General features: G+C 47.2%; 1 protein-coding gene across 1 annotated transcript in view; it reads right to left on the bottom strand.

The window, feature by feature from the left end:
* COL27A1 (collagen type XXVII alpha 1 chain) overlaps positions 1-13,938 on the bottom strand; it is a 309,507-nt gene that overhangs the window by 235,718 nt on the left and 59,851 nt on the right. Inside the window, exon 5 of the mRNA XM_063144913.1 lies at positions 12,535-12,588. Coding sequence (XP_063000983.1) covers positions 12,535-12,588 — 54 coding nt within the window. The remainder of the gene's footprint in view (positions 1-12,534; positions 12,589-13,938) is intronic.

Genomic DNA, 13,938 nt, shown 5'->3' with positions numbered 1-13,938 from the left:
CCAAAACTTCTACAGGAGATGGCTGATGTATATATTTTGGGAAACATACAAAGAGAAGCATGAATATTAATACATTTCTATATCTCATCTCATTTATCTACTCGGCTGAGCTGAGAAAGTAGTCATAGAATCATAGAGTTGGAAAGGGCCTACAAGGCCATCGAGTCCAACCCCCTGCTCAATGCAGGAATCCACCCTAAAGCATCCCTGACAGATGGTTGTCCAGCTGCCTCTTGAAGGCCTCTAGTGTGGCAGAGCCCACAACCTCCCTAGGTAACTGGTTCCATTGTCGTACTGCTCTAACAGTAAGGAAGTCCAGACGGAATCTGGCTTCCTTTAACTTGAGCCCGTTATTCTGTGTCCTGCACTCTGGGATGATCGAGAAGAGATCCTGGCCCTCCTCTGTGACAGCCTTTTAAGTATTTGAAGAGTGCTCTCATGTCTCCCCTCAATCTTCTCTTCTCCAGGCTAAACATGCCCAGTTCTTTCAGCCTCTCTTCATAGGGCTTTGTTTCCAGACCCCTGATCATCCTGGTTGCCCTCCTCTGAACACGCTCCAGCTTGTCTGCGTCCTTCTTGAAGTGTGGGGCCCAGAACTGGACACAATACTCTAGATGAGGCCTAACCGGGGCCAAATAGAGGAGAACCAGTACCTCACACAATTTGGAAGCTATACTTCTATTAATGCAGCCAAAATAGCATTTGCCTTTTTTTGCAGCCACCTCACACTGTTGGCTCTCTTTACCTACAACAGCTCCTGCCACAATAAACATGTGTTTGTTTAATTAATACCCATTTTAGCTGCCTTTCAAGATACATCAGCCTTCCCAAGGCAGCTTGCAATGTATGTCATGCAATTCTGGGGCAGTGGAACAAGTTCAGAAAATCACCAGTTTCAAAAATTAACCAGTAACAAAAGCAACATGTAACTGGGAGTTGGGGGAGACCTATCGAGTAAAATCCAAAAGAATCGGATAAGTGTCTTAAATCATCTTTAAAACAAGAACTGAGACAGATGCAGAACACTGGGGAAGGGGTTTCATAAGGCAGGGGCCACCAGTGAGAAGACCTTCTCTCTAGTGGGCTTTAACGTTATAGATCTTAATGGTGGGTTGGCGAGTAGGGCCTCCAAGGACAATTATTGATGATCTAAAGCTTGTTAGTCTTGAAGGTATCACAAGACTCTTTATGGGTTTCGCTACTCAAAGTTCTACAGTTTTCAAAGGCACTTCTGAAGGTGAAAAACGCTTATCTGTGATTTAGCCATTACCCTTTGCGTGTCTGTTTTCAACAATGAAATCAGCCGTTGCTTCTGCAAATTGTCCACGGCAGGTGTCAAGGGTCAGCATCACTGGCCACCTGCCAAGGACTACATCCTGGCAGGGGGTCCACTGTTGACCACTGGAGCCTCCTGGCCTTCCTAATGGTTCATGCTGTGGCCACCTGCTCGTTTTCCCTCTCCAAGTGAATAAGCAACGAGAAGAAAGGGCAGGCCCATCCATGAAGCAGGCGGCAGAGCGGAAGCAGCAGCAAATGGCATGCTACCACCTTCAGGAGGTCCTGGTGCCACTGTGTGCCACCTTTCCTCCCCTCTGCGGCCTCCTGCCTTCCTCCCTGCTTTCACCACCACCACCCACTCAGTGGATCCTGTAATGTGGCCGATCGCCATGGAAACCCCCTCCCACAATGCCTGGCTGTGAGGAAGGACCACTTGAGCCAGGCAGTTGGGCCTGGCCAAGTCTCTGAAAAGAACATAATTAGTGCCATGCTGGATCAGACCAAGGGTCTATCTAGTCTAGCACTCTGTTAACACAGTGGCCAACCAGCTGTCAACCAGGGACCAACAAAGCAGGACATGGTGCAACAGCACCCTCCTACCCATGTTCCCCAGGAACTAGTACCCACAGGCTTACTGCCTCGGATACTGGAGGGAGCACATAGCCATCATGGCTAGTAGCCATTGATAGCCTTCTCCTCCAGGAATGTCTCCAACCCCCTTTTAAAGCCATCCAAATTGGTGGCCATCATGACATCTTGTGGTAGTGAGTTCCATAGTTGAACTATACTCTGCTGACAGCCTTTCTGGCCGACAAGAGCGGCAATAGGGTGGGAAATGTGGGTGAGTGGGTGGGCCAGGGCGGGAGGGAAAGAGATGCAGTGAGCACACAGGAGAAGAGAAGAGACGGACGCAGTGGCAGGCAGTGGGAAGACGGCCGCTGAAGAGAGAAGAGACAGACTCAGTGGCGACAGTGGGGTTCTCAGGAGCCAGCATTGGCATGAGATCCAGAATCCCATCATCTCTGACTATTGCCCATGCTGGCTGAGGCTTATGGGAGTTGCAATTCAAAACATTTAGAGGGCACCAGATTACCTACTGTTGTTCTATAGCAGCCTTCCTCAACCTGGGGCGCTCCAGATGTGTTGGACTACAACTCCCAGAATGCCCCAGCCTGGGGCATTCTGGGAGATGCAGTCCAACATATCTGGAGTGCCCCAGGTTGAGGAAGGCTGTTCTATAGGATGGTGATGGTGACGATGTCGGCATTACAACAGGGGTGGACAACTGGGACCCCTTCTCATGTTTTGGCCTACATCACCATAGCCGACAGTGAAGAATGATGGGAGTTGTAGGCCCAAATACCTTGAGGGCCACAAATAGCCCACCTCTGCATTGCAAGGTGAGTGACACCCCCTCGCTTACGCAGTGGCCAAAATAGTACAGCTGGAGGGTCGTCTAGGTGGTTGGAGAGCGTTGGGGGGCATATTTCATGGTTAGAGCATTTCGATCCATCCTGTGCATTGGGCCATTTCTCAGAGCACTGTGGATTGCTTGATTGTGTTGACGTAATTTGTTGCCATGACACACACACACCCCAGCATATCCAAAATAACCACGAAGGCTTTCCTCGATCAGTCCATCTCACTGCCTTCTGGTGCTTCGACTTTATTACATTTGCTAGAGACAAGTTTTCTGTTACTCAGACTTCACTTCTGGCCCATCTGTAAAGTGGAAACTTTATCCTTCACTGCCTAACCACGTGGGAGAAGTAAAATGGTTGCAAAGTTCCTTTGAGATCCTCATTAGAAAATTGCTATCGTATAAATACAAAATCACTCCTCTCCCACCCACCCCTGATTTTTTCTTCTTCTTTTTAAACCAGCGGATGAGTTACAATTCCTATTGCTTTCGGAGCGATCTCATCCTTGTTTCACACTTCCTTCCAATTCCCACAAACACTCAGTAATTTTTTTTCTCAGTAAATCTCTCTCTCTCTCTCTCTCTCTCTCTCTCTCCCTCCCACTCCCCCACCCCAACACACACATACACACCAATCCAATCCAAGTAGAGATCTGTTGGAGAATTCTTGGAGAAAGACTGCAGAAAGCTGATTCACTACAGATGTCGCAGCCCAAATTCTGAATGGAGACCGGCCGGCTTTGCCAAGCGGTAAATGAAGTCATGCAGATAATTCCGCTTTGCATGCAGCTGTTACCATCGCTGGAGTTTGTTCCGGTGGCATCCTCAGTTCAGGCCCAGGAGCAAATTGCCGCCTCCGTTTTAGCACAGGGTGTGGCAAGGAAAGGTCCTCAAATTCCAGGGGAGGGGGAGAACGTAGCTAGCAAAAGCAACCCAGATATCGACCGTTAACATCGCTTTTCCTTTCAGGAAACCGAAGTAAACGTAAGAACATAAGAAGAGTCCTGCTGGATGAGACCAAGGGTCCGTCTAGACCAGCACGCTGTTTGCACAGTGGCCAACCAGCTGTTGATCAGGAACCCACAAGCAGGACACAGGTGCAACGGCACCCTCCCACCCATGTTCCCCAGCAACTGGTGCACACAGGCTTACTGCCTCTGATACTGGAGGTAGCACATAGCCAACAGGACTAGTAGCCATTGATGGCCTTCTCCTCCAGGAATTCATCCAAATCCCTTTAAAAGCCATCCAAATGGGTGGCCATCATTACATCTTGTGGTAGCGAGTTCCATAGTTTAACCATGCGCTGTGTGGAGAAGTACAGCTAATACTCCCTCAGGCCTCTTCACTAACGGAATTCAGGCAGCAGGTTAAGACTCTGCATGTTTCCACAGGGCAATTAGGGACAAGAGCTGATCAGCCGTACCTTTAGCCTGCCCAGAGTTTTTTTTACCAGTTTAGCTTTTACCATTTAGACATTCTGTTACGGTTTTTGTTCTTTAGTGTATTGTGGATCTTAATGAATTAAAAGATGAGATATAAACATTTATTCTAATTATTATTATTATCATCATCATCTCTCTTCTCGCTCATGGCAGGTTTTCTAGACAGACACAACAGGCTTTTTCTACAACATTTTCGTCATTAGGTATTGCTATGTCAATGAGGTAAGTCCGTGTTTTTTTTTTTTTTTTTGTCTATAACTGTTATGACTGGTCGATTGCAAGGTATTGTCTTGTCCATATGACTTGTTCTGTCCCACTATATTTTATGATCTGCATTTTCCAAGATTGTATTGGATGAGTATGTATAGTACGGTGTAGGTTGGTTGAATTTAATGGCCACATATTTATTATTATCATCATCATCATCATCATCATATCTATATCTATGTTTCTATTCTATAATAATAATAAGCAGCATATATATCCACCCTTGCTCCAAGTTGTCTAAGGCTAGACATGTGCTCAGAGGATCCCTGTCCCTTAATTCTTAGGCCTAATCTACACCAAGTAGGATATTGCACTATGGAAGCAGTACGAAAGTGGTATATGGTATATGTCAGTGCACTTCAAGCTGTTATAACGCTTTCATAATGGAATGTCCCGCTTGGTGTAGATTAGGCCCTAGCGTCCGTCCACCTGCCTGGGCTATTTCGTGCCTGACTTTGGTTCGTGGACCTCAGGCTTCTAGTGAAAACGTTCATGACCTGCCCCGTGGAGGCACAGCTATAGCTGCAGCAGGAAATGAGTCGTAATTAGGAAGCTAGACATGAATTGATTCATAAGGGAGCTGTTAACTGAGCAAAGGACCAGAGGAGATTAATAGCCTTATAAAAATGCACTACCAGCCCTTCTCCTTCCTGGGCCTCAGCTGGGTCATTGCCATCAGCTGCATGTTCTCCCTCTTCCCAAGTAAACCCTGGACACCTGGCACAGTAGAACCTCCTGGCAGGCAAATAGGGGCTTCTACAGCAACTTCAAGTTTCCCACTGGTCTGTTGTCACTTCTAGTCTTGAGGGGTGGCGTGAAGGCCAAGAATTGGGGGTCAAAGGAAGGCTCAGGTTGGGGTTGAAGGGGTTATTGGGTTCCCCGGCTGAAGCATCCCTTAGATGTGTCTCTTCAGGTTATGAATCCAGGTAGCCCCAGCCAAAATTCCACAGGATTGATCTGCTTCATGATCCAGAGGGCACTTATTAATCAGGCATCTGATCTGTGAGATGACTCCTTACTGTGGAGCTATCGGGTGGTCAGCCAATCAAGATGGGGTCTTTCGATGGAGATCCTAGTTGATGTTTTTATCTGCAGCATCCTTGTATACTACCTTATCCCAGTTCAGTTGGTCCTAGAGCACAGCATCAGTGGCGCAAAGTTCTTGGAAGTTGTTGTTCTGCATCAGGAACAGATGATGGAATGACCACAGATGGGAAAACATGAGGATGAGCGCTGCAATTGCCATAGAACGTGGTTTGTTGTCTTGAAGAATGAGGTTGTAGGCAAATTCAGCCAACAGTTGTCCTGTTGATATAACTGATGTAACATTGTAGGGGGTCAGTGGAAGATCAATGTTCCCTCCTGCAGGAGGTCTTGGAGGGCATGGCAAGTGTATTGAGATCCCTGGTCAGATACAAGACGTTCCGGCAGGCCATGTAGTCAGAAGAGGTGCTGTAGAAACAGTCTTGGCTGTTGGGGTAGCAGAGCAAGGAGTAAAGTGCACCATATTGGTCCACCATAACTGGAATTACTGTGCAAAGACCTGACCAAGAAGGTCAGTAATGAAATCTAGGGATCCTTCTCACCAAGGACCTGGTGGATTGGGGAGCAAAGTAGAAGCCTCCACTGTTTACGAGGGGGGGGGGTTCTTAGCACACCAACATGTTGCTGGGGAACATGGGTGGGAGGGTGCTGTTGCACCATGTCCTGCTTGTTCATCCCTGGCCGATGGCTGGTTGGCCCCTGTGTGAACACAGTGTTGGACTAGATGGACCCTTGGTCTGATCCAACATCAGGGCTCTTCTGATGTTCTTAAGTTACACAGAATGTTAACTTTGAGTCATGAGATAATTGTAAGAGCTTGAGATGTAGAGGTCCCACAGGGATGTATATCTGGCCATGGTGATATAAGAAAGAGGCCTTGGCATTTGATAAAAGCAGGGTCTTGTGGGGTGGCTGACACCTAGAGCCTCTGGAGCTGAGATTTTGCGGGTTTATCCTCATGTCACTATTGTTGGATATGCTCAGATAAGGGAAATCTCGTCCAGTGTTCTTCCAAAATTCTCAGCTTGGAGGATTGTCACAGAGGTTCAGTGCCCTTGCCATGGGTGTATTCTGGTTCCAAGATAATGCACTGGCACATCAGTTCTGAGCTATAGTACACCTAGAAGTTGAAGCAAGAAAAGGTTCCACGTCCATGCCATCTGTAGTTGCTCCAGATTAGTGGCACCTGGAAGGGGTTCCAGGTTCCCTCCAAGTGGTGGCACCAGATCTTAACAGCCACTTGGATTATCTAGAAATCCTTTCTCTCATATAGCATTTTGCTGGTGTCAACTTGTGAGAATAGAAGGTGCAAAGTCTCAGCAGCTATGAGTTTAATTCTTGCTCTAGGAAGAATCCGCCATGCTGGTTGAGGAGGATGAGAGTTGTAGTCCAATACATCCAGAAAGCAACAGGTTGATGAAGTCCGCCACAAGCAGACATGGCTCTCAGTTTATTCGTCCATCCAGAATTTGCTGTTTTAGCCGAGTTGTCTCTATGATGGATGTTGTTTGGTTGCTGGAGTTCGGTTTTGGGAACGTCCTACCACTTTGCTTGTTTGCTTTATCTTACATGCACTGCTGAGTTCACTTTGTGAAGAAAAGCAGGCTAAAAGCTAGTCAAAAGATCAAAACAGAAAAACGCCTGCACCCGCCCACGCCCTCACTTCTCACCTGTAGAAGCTGGAAACGATGCAATTTAGAAACAGATTGTCCTGTTTGCTTAACTCCATCAAACATTAAAACCTCCAGTTGCCAAGGCTGCAACCCCAATGGAAGCAAAGATCCTATCATGATGGAAAATGCAGCCCAATACAGAACACGAAAATTCAAAGAGGCCAGTCCACAGGAGTGCCGTAAGCTTTGCTCCTGCAATCACTTCTTCCAAAGCAGCAGAGAGCCTTACGTCCACCCTGGCCAGCCCCTGGAGAACCCCTTCCGTACGGTCATGTGGAAGCAACGCTCCCCCCACCACATCCCATCCGCCCCGTGCTGCTCTCCAGCTAGCTAAGGAGGCAGGAAGGACATCTTCGATTCAAATTGATGTTCCTGTTAAATGTAGAGATCTGCCCAGATAATGATCCAAAAATTTCACCAACCGGACACAAAGTCACCCATGGTTGCGACAGGCAGAAAAAGAGATGCAACGTGGGCAAAGCAGCAGTTTTGGGGAGGAGGGGACCATGGTGTAGCGTAGGCAAGGTTTGCAGGATCAAAGCACCAGGACTTCCTAATAGCAGGGACATTGGCAAACCCTTTCAGGATCCCCTGCTCCCTCCGAACTCAGCTGCAGTCCACACATTAGCCAGGGAATATCTTGTTGTAATGCTTTCTGCAGCTGAAACTCTCCCCAGGGCCTGAGTTCAATCCCAGCGGAAGCTGGTTTCAGGCAGCCGGCTCGGGTCGACTCAGCCTTCCATCCTCCTGAGGTCAGTAAAATGAGTACCCAGTTAGCTGGGGGAAAGGCAATCACGGCCAGGGAAGGCAACGGCAAACCACCCCACTATAAGGCCTGCCAAGAAAACGTCAGCGAAAGCTGGCGTCCCTCCAAGAGTCAGTAATGACTCAGTGCTTGCACGAGAGGTTCCTTTCCCCTTCCCCTAGCTTTAAATGGGCACTTAAGACCCATCAGCTTTACAAAAGGGTCCCTCCTGATGGAGATGAGAACAGCTAGAAATGGTTTCTGGATGGCAAGATTAAAAAAAATTCTCCCTGGTGCTGGGCAAATAAACGCCTGGGAAAATCTCGAGCTGGTGGTCTTATGCTGTTTGGAGAAATGTTGCAGCCCTCTTATCCCCTTTCTCATACCATGCCTCTAGCCAAAGTCCAACATACAAACAGCTACACTGCCCTTTGTCAGCTCATTGGCAACTGATCCTAATAAATTGCGTATTGTGCTATGTACTGTTCTGTGTGTGCACTACTCTGAGTATATGTGTGTTCACACACACTGAGATCAACACAGCGGCCTGCATTTTTGGACTCCCCTCAGGGGTATTCCCCATGTTTATCACTCCCCAATGGGGGTCAGGCGACGACAAACAGAAAACAAAAACAGGTAAACAATTCTAGAAACTCTCCTAATACTAGAATCGGGGTCACGCCATGAAGCTGATTGGTGGGAGATTCATGACAGATAAAAGGAAGGGATTCTTCACACAGCACTACCATAAGATGTCGTGATGGCCACCAATTGGGATGGTTTTAAAAAGGGGGTTGGGTAAATTCCTGGAAGAGAAGGCGATGAATGGCTACTAGCCCTGATGGTTAGGTGCTACCTCCAATATCCGAGGAAGTAGGCCTATGTACTCTGGGGAACATGGGTGGGAGGGTGCTATTGCACTCATCTCATGCTTATGGGTTTCCATGGACTCTGGGTCTAATGCAGCAGAGCTCTTCTTATGTTCTTATATTCATAGAATCATAAAATAATAGAGTTGGAAGGGGCCTACAAGGCCATCAAGTCCAACCCCCTGCTCAATGCAGGAATCCACCTCAAAGCATTCCTGACAGATGGTTGTCCAGCTGCCTCTTGAAGGCCTCTAGTGTGGGAGAGCCCACAACCTCCCTAGGTAATTTGTTCCATTGTTGTACTGCTCTAACAGTCAGGAAGTTTTTCCTAATGTCCAGCCAGAATCTGGCTTCCTGTAACTTGAGCCCGTTATTCCGTGTCCTGCACTCTGGGAGGATCGAGAAGAGATCCTGGCCCGCCTCTGTCTGACAACCTTTTAAGTATTTGAGGAGTGCTCTCATGTCTCCCCTCAATCTTCTCTTCTATAGGCTAAACATGCCCAGTTCTTTCAGTCTCTCTTCATTGGGCTTTGTTTCCAGACCCCTGATCATCCTGGTTGCCCTCCTCTGAACACGCTCCAGCTTGTCTGCGTCCTTCTTGAATTGTGGAGCCCAGAACTGGACGCAATACTCTAGATGAGGCCTAACTAGTGCCTAATAGAGAGGAACCAGTACCTCTCCTTGCTAACCACTACACTGCCCTTCGTCAGCTCATTTGCAACTAATCCTAATAAACTGAGTATTATGCTCTTCACAATTTTAATTTTTGTGAATTGCCCAGAGAGCTTTGGTTATTGGGCGGTATAAAAATGTAATAAATAAATAAATAAATTACGCTTTGTACTATTCTGCATTTGTACTGCTCTGTGTATGTGTGTGTTCACACACACACACAGACCCCCCCCCACACACACACATACACACACACAGAGAGAGAGAGAGAGCAATACAGTTGCCTGCATTTTTGGACTTTCCTTGGCGGTATCTCCAACGTTTACAGCAGCAAACTATGACTTGACATACTGGAGGGATTTCAACCTGTAAGAAGAGATCCTGCAGCCACCACACCCCATTACTCTGCCTGTCAACCCCAATTAAGCACATGTTCCCGACAAGCTAATGAAGCATCCCGCTTTTATCAACACCTTGTTAATTCAGCAGATTATAAACATAATCGTCCTGACCTGCCCATGGTGGAAAATTAATTTATACCATTCATTTTTTTCCAAACTGGTTCAGGAATGTCTGTGTATGTGTGTGTTCACATGTGTCAAAGAACACAGTACTGGGCTAGATAAACCAAAGGTCTGATTTAACATAAAGATGTGCCATGCACATCATCACCATCACAATACAGATTATTTTTCCACAAGGCAATGACACCAAACCAGAGAGAGAAGGTGGTTTTCTCCTTAGCCTTCTTACTGCTGGGAATGATTTCTAGTACCAACCAGGTCAACACTCAACACACCTTTGCACAAACGCCTCGATTTTTGACAGATCCCAGGTGGAGGTTTGGAAGAGCCAATAGCAAAGCTTTTAAAGCTTTTGATTTTGACTTATGTATGTATATAGATAACAAAAAAGAAGAAGAAAAAACCAGTGCATGCAGCATGTTCTGGAAGTCATTGATAAGAACATGAATACAAATGGCTACAATTGTAGTGGAGTTTTTTTTGTTTTTCTTTTTTTCGTTCTGTGTTTTTTACGACCTCACTTTTTCAGACTGTGTAACAGTATTTTTAAATTCAGAACAGCTGTCACCCGCCAACACATCTCTAGCGCCTAATTCTTAACCAGACAGAGGCAACGGGCCAGTATAGTGAAAATGTTTTTTCCAGAAAGACACTACCGGCCTATAAAGTTGGGAGGGGGAGGAAGGACAGGGGAAGGAAGAGAAGAAAGGGAAGAGAAAGGAAGGAAGAGATTGCTTTTATTTTCTCTTCAATCTGTTGAGGAATTGCACCTCTTTCATGTCGTCACAGAAACAGAAAGTACCCAAGGTAGGCTCAGTTCAGACAACACGTTAGTCAACGCAGTGTGAAAACTCCACTCAAAGGTTGAGTTTTTAGGGGGTCCTGCCCACACAATATGTTCTAACTACGCCATTGTGTGACTGTGGGCTACCATGGAGTTGAGTAAAATCCATTGTGATGTTTGATTGACAGTTCCCCTGCCCTCTCTCCTCCCCCGGTCCTCCTGATGGTTTCCCATCAGCCATTGCTGCAAAAAGAAAAACCAATCCTGGTGGGTCTCCTAGAGTGGTACTCACTCCTTTCACTACTTTTGCCAGGGAACTCTGTAGCCAGTGGGAAAAGTCAACTCAACACAATGGAAGACTCCACAGAGCCCTCCACACAACATGTAACGCAACGGCTGTGCAGGAACTCTCCTCTGCACAGCATGGATATTCTGCACGGAGTGTTTTCCAAAAAAAACCGCCACCATTGCATGGAGTTTTCCCACCAGACAACACCTTTCTCAACGGTGGTGTAAAAATTCCACCATGGAGTTCTAAAACCATCATTGAGAAACATGTTGTCTGAACTGAATCTTAAACATCTTCCTTGGTTTTCTATAAGCATGATCAGCCTTAAATATTTATTATTGTTGTTATTATTACTATTTATTTTAATTCTACTCTGCCTCTCTATCAAAAATGGCACTCAGTCTCTCAATCCCCATCTCATCCCTCCGTCGAAAAACGATGCTACACTTGACATATTTGGGATGATTCACTGTGATTAAAAAAGTGTTACGAAAGTGGCGTTAGATATAGCAAAATTCCTTCTCAATTATTTTGAAAAAAAATGTTGAAAATATCTGCAACCACGAATTACCTAAATGGTTTGCTCTCTGTTCCTCTAGACACAGCCTTGGAAGTCTAACTTCCAACAACTGGTTTATTCTTCCACAAATAATTTGCCATCCTGACATAAATTAAATCAGGCATGGTTCCCCTACTCAGCTCTAACTAAATAAGTTGGGGTGGATTTTGAAAACCCTGGCTGAGCCCAATAGTCCACTGAGCAGGGAATATTGGGCTCTGATAGGAGCCAACCTGAAGTCAGAGAAGCAGAAGGTGAGGGAGATAAACCCAGCACCTCATAGCCAGGAGTCTGGCTTCTCTGAACATGGACATTGGTTTTCTATCATCACAGGGAGACACCCAAGAGCCTATCATACATAACTTCACTTCGTACGCATTATTCTTACCAATTTGAGCATATAACACCGATTCTGGCCCACTTGCATTGGCTGCCTATACGTTTCTGAGCCCAATTCAAGGTGCTGGTTTTAACCTATAAAGCCTTACATGGCTTGGGACCGCAATACGTGATGGAATGCCCCTCCCGACATGAACCTACCCTTACACTGCGCTCAACATCTAAGGTCCTCCTCCGGGTGCCTACTCCGAGGGAAGCTCGGATAGCAACAAGGGAGAGGGCCTTTTCGGTGGTGGACCCCCGACTATGGAATGATCTCCCTGATGAGGCTCGCCTGGCACATACACTGTTATCTTTCAGGCGCCAGGTCAGGACTTTTCTCTTCTCCCAGGCATTTAACAGCATTTAACAATGCTACGTTTGTCTTTTAACGGACCCCAGAACTGTTGTTTTTAAATGGATGTTGTTGTTTTTATACTGTTGTTCTTATGTTTTTGATGGTTTAAAATTTTGTATACTTTTTTAATGTTTACTGTTTTTAACTTTTGTAAACCGCCCAGAGAGCTTTGGCTATGGGACGGTATATAAATGTAATAAATAAGTAAATATAAATATACACAACTTACCTTCAAGCCAGGTGGACCAGGCCGTCCAGGATTCCCATGGGGGCCTGAAGGACCCTGAAAAACAAAAACAAATTCAAGGTCAATTTTTTCCTGGCGTTCTGTGTTCAGTCGTCCAGCCTAACACTGGAAGTCTTAACCTCTGGTTTGATCTACACAGAAAGTGGCCAACATGCACCCTGTGAGTTACATGCTGTCCCCCCACCCCAGTGGTCCCTGCCCCCCACCCCACACTGCACCACCGAATTCGGAGGACACAAAGTTAGAGGGCAGGAACCTTCCAAATGAAGACCTAGCATGCTCAGGGGTCACAAATTGTTGACTGTCAGAAGGAAGAACGGAGGAAGGGAGGCTTGAATCACGAACAGCAGATCTCCATTAGGACTGTGCTCCGCTCTGTTTTGGTTCCCTGAATCCAGAGCGGAGCGACCCGATCCACCTCCGCCAAAGGCAGATCCGAATCAGGTCGGGGGAGCTGCGGATCGAGGCGAAGCGGTTCGCCTCGATCTGGAGCTCCGGACGCAGGTAAGTGGGGGGGAGTGGGGCTCACCTGACAGCAATGGAGCCAGGTAAGGGGGCAGGGGGGAGGGGGTCTTACCCATGTCCATCATGGTCCAGCACCGGCTTCAACTGAGGCCCAGGCCTCAAGCCAGAGGAGGTGGGCCTGGGCCTCAGTTGAAGCCGGTGCTGGACCGCGACAAACACAGGTAAGGGGGAGGGGCTTACCTGGCTCCGCCGCCGCAGTCCATGTGGCGATGGCAGCAGAGCCAGGTAAGGGGGAGGGGGGCTTATTCGGCCCTCGTTTTGTCCCCCCTTCCCCACTTACCTGCCTCCGCCGTGGAGTCAAGTAACTGGGGAAGGAGGGACAAAATCTTGATCCGGATCTCCGGATCTTGCTCCGTGGAGCAGGGGAGGGTCAGATCAACCCGAAGCAGTTCAGGCCCGATCCATAAGGTGTGGATTGGGCCACAAAGCGGTTCAGGGATCCATGCACAGCCCTAATCCCCATGTCACAAAAGAGTTTTGCAGGTCCCACATGGATACAAAATTTCAATAGGAAAGGATGGCAAGCCACAGAGTTGGTGGTTTGAGGTACCATCAAGCACTAGGCGGTTGTTGGGAATGCTGCAAAGAATGTTGGAGCACCTTGATGCGAACCCTCCTGGCCCTTCAAGTGGGAGTACAGACTCAGAATGGCCGGACACAGGTTAATTGGGCCTTCACTGCTAAGAGATCCCGAGCAGGCACGCTTGTTCCGTGAGATTGGCAGACACAGAGGGGAAGTTAACAAGAATGACAACCAACATAATCTTTGCAAGACTGATGTAAACCCAACCTTGACTTCATAGCCTGATACAATTCACCCTTAAGCGCCCAGGGACTTAAAAGATTTTAAAAGATGCGTTC

Source organism: Elgaria multicarinata, chromosome 19 (genome assembly GCF_023053635.1).
Source record: "Elgaria multicarinata webbii isolate HBS135686 ecotype San Diego chromosome 19, rElgMul1.1.pri, whole genome shotgun sequence".
Classification (NCBI taxonomy): Eukaryota; Metazoa; Chordata; class Lepidosauria; order Squamata; family Anguidae; genus Elgaria; species Elgaria multicarinata.
Note: the sequence above shows the minus strand (reverse complement) of the source record. Positions and strands in the feature narration are given on the sequence as shown.